The sequence below is a fragment of the Onthophagus taurus genome, chromosome 11, assembly GCF_036711975.1.
Source record: "Onthophagus taurus isolate NC chromosome 11, IU_Otau_3.0, whole genome shotgun sequence".
Taxonomy (NCBI): domain Eukaryota; kingdom Metazoa; phylum Arthropoda; class Insecta; order Coleoptera; family Scarabaeidae; genus Onthophagus; species Onthophagus taurus.
Window position 1 is genome coordinate 34,985,648 of NC_091976.1, and position 2,569 is coordinate 34,988,216.

The 2,569-nt window shown below is 38.5% G+C and overlaps 1 protein-coding gene across 1 annotated transcript; it reads left to right on the plus strand.

Moving 5' to 3' along the window:
- The first annotated feature begins 456 nt into the window (after nucleotides 1-456).
- On the plus strand, nucleotides 457-2,307 carry LOC139432154 (uncharacterized). Its single transcript, XM_071200521.1, has one exon. The coding sequence runs from the start codon at nucleotides 457-459 to the stop codon at nucleotides 2,305-2,307; it is 1,851 nt and encodes a 616-aa protein (XP_071056622.1).
- Nucleotides 2,308-2,569: the final 262 nt, after the last annotated feature.

Consider the following 2,569-nt stretch of genomic DNA (forward strand, 5'->3'; position numbering starts at 1 on the left):
ACCATTGTGGAAGGCTCTTAGTGGGTAACCTTTTCGCGATTTTGACGCTTGGTGAACCGCTAAAGACGAATTAACGTTCATAAACGTAAGTAAAGTTTTGTTTATTTTATTCCGAGTAGACATGGCGCCATAAAACGCTAATGCGCGTGTGCGAGATCGGTCAGGTGAGATAAGATAAGATATTCCGCGAGTTGAACGAACGCTCATTGCGGCGGCGGCCGCTCTAGCGGACGGGGCTCCCACGCCGTTTTTTGTTTTTTATTGGATTCGCGATCTTTTATTTTTGTTCTTGTGTCTTTTCTCCTTTTAAAACTAATTTATAGGCATCGGACCTTACTATAAAAAGAGAGAAAATTATAAATTATAAAAGGATAAACAATAACGAGCGAAAACATCGCTGAAGAGCGCTCGATATAATAGAGGGTAAGCTAGGCCCCAAAAACAAAAAACTGCACTATGGAAGATAGAGCAGCGTTGGGGAAAGACCGAAAGCAGGAAGAGATGGATGAGGGGGACAAGGGTAGAAAAGAAGAAGGGGCGAGAGCACGTATTCGAAAGAGGGAGGAGGACGATGAAAGTGAAGAGGGAAGAGAGGGTAAGAGGAAACCCAGTGTGTCATTAGACAAAGAATTAGAAGCAATGAGAGGGATAGAAATGGAGAAAATGGAAAAGAAGGAAACTGAGAAAAAAGGAAAGACCACTAAAAATATCATAGATGATTTAACGAGAAAGATAGAGGAAATGGTAGGGTTAATACAACAGAACACTGCAGTTCCTTTAAAAAATAGAATTAGAGAATTTCATGGAGGGATAAAAGGGCTGCGGAGGATATATGAAAAAGAAGAAAGGGAAAGGGAGGAAAAAATGTATCTATTAAATACACAGATAGATAAAATACAAAGTAATATAGAGATGAGAGTGGAATTGGGGAAAAAGATGACAGAGAAAGCTGAAAAAGGAACGCAAACTCAAATAAATAAAAAAGAAATAGCAACACAAACAAATATTGAAAGAATGTTTACACTACAAAGAACAGTGGAGAAGTATGAAGAGTTTAAAACAGTAAAAGAGGAAAAATGGACTAAGGAAAGTTATGAAAACACAGAAGTATTAATAGGAAATCCATTACACGCAAAGGATAGCACTGTATTGGTAGTTCTGGCTGACCCGGGAGATCCGAGGATGGAGAGGGGCATACAGAGGAAATTTAAAGAAAGATACCCCGAGATAGAAGATATCGAAGAGAATATTGGTATCATTGAGCAGACTCACAAAATAAAAACGAAAGGCCAAAGTGAAACAAGGCGAAGAAAAATAATAAAAATTACCTGTAAGGGAACTGATGAGGATCTCTTTGAAAGCTTTAGATTGCTAAGGGAGGAAGTAAAGGATGACGAACGCATATCATGTCATACAATAAAAGAAAGAGACACGAATACCATAAGAAAAATAATAGAATCAAATTTTCATGGTACAAAAACAAGGGTTGTGATATATGTACCAGAAATGGAAAAAATCAAGACTGTAGAGAAACAAGAAAGAAAAACATATGCCTTTGTCGTTGAAAATAAAGACAAGTCATATACAGACACCCTAAAGGAAGTAAAAGAGAGGCTACAAAAGGGAAACATAGGAGAGGGAATAAAAAGTATTAGAAGTACCAGAGAAGGAAAACTATTAGTTGTAATGGATAAAGATAAAGACAAGATAGAAAAAATTAAGGAGGCCATAGTTGAAAATAAAGAGATGAAAGTGAAACAGCTGAGAGATGGAGATACAGACACTATACATATAAGAGGTATGGACGCATTAGTGGAAAAATGTGAGGTACAGAAAGCCATAGAAGAGATGGTAGGAGAAGGGAGATACGATTTAAAAATGGGAGAACTCAGGCCAATGAGAGATGAGACAATGGCAATAACTATTAAAATGGAGAGAAAGGGTGCTGAAATGCTGTTAAGGCAGGGTAACATTAAGATCGGTTATGCGAGATGCAACTTGGAAAAGAGGGTAGAAATACAAAGGTGCTATAGATGCTGGGGACACGGTCACTCGAGCAAGGATTGCTCGGGACCGGACAGGGTTAAGCTCTGCTTTAGATGCGGGAAAGAGGGCCATGCAGCGAAGGACTGCAAAAATGAGGAGTATTGCCCAATATGTGAGCACAGTGGACATAGGGCGGGGTCAGGAAGATGCGAGAATTTTAAAAAGGAACTAAACACAAGAAGAAGGGCGGAAAGACAAGTTTGGAGGAAGGAATGGGCCAAAGAAACAAAGCAGGCCCAACAAACACAGATAACAAATTAAAAATGTCTCAAACAGTTAAAATAATGCAGGCCAATAAAAATCCAATAAAAATGCCGCAGAAAATAAAAATAATACAGATAAATGCAAACAGAAGCACAGAGGCCATGAATATGCTTGAGAGAAACATCGTTAAGAAAAGAATAGACCTGGCAATAGTATCAGAGCCGAATAAAAGGAAAACAGAAAACGGAAAGTGGCTCAAAAACAAGAACGCAAGCGTGGCAATTAAAATAATAAATAGCGACATAAAGGTGACAAACTG

Bases quoted from the DNA above. Each gene is read 5' to 3' on its own strand.
- LOC139432154 (XM_071200521.1), top strand. From the start codon at position 457: ATGGAAGATAGAGCAGCGTTGGGGAAAGACCGAAAGCAGGAAGAGATG.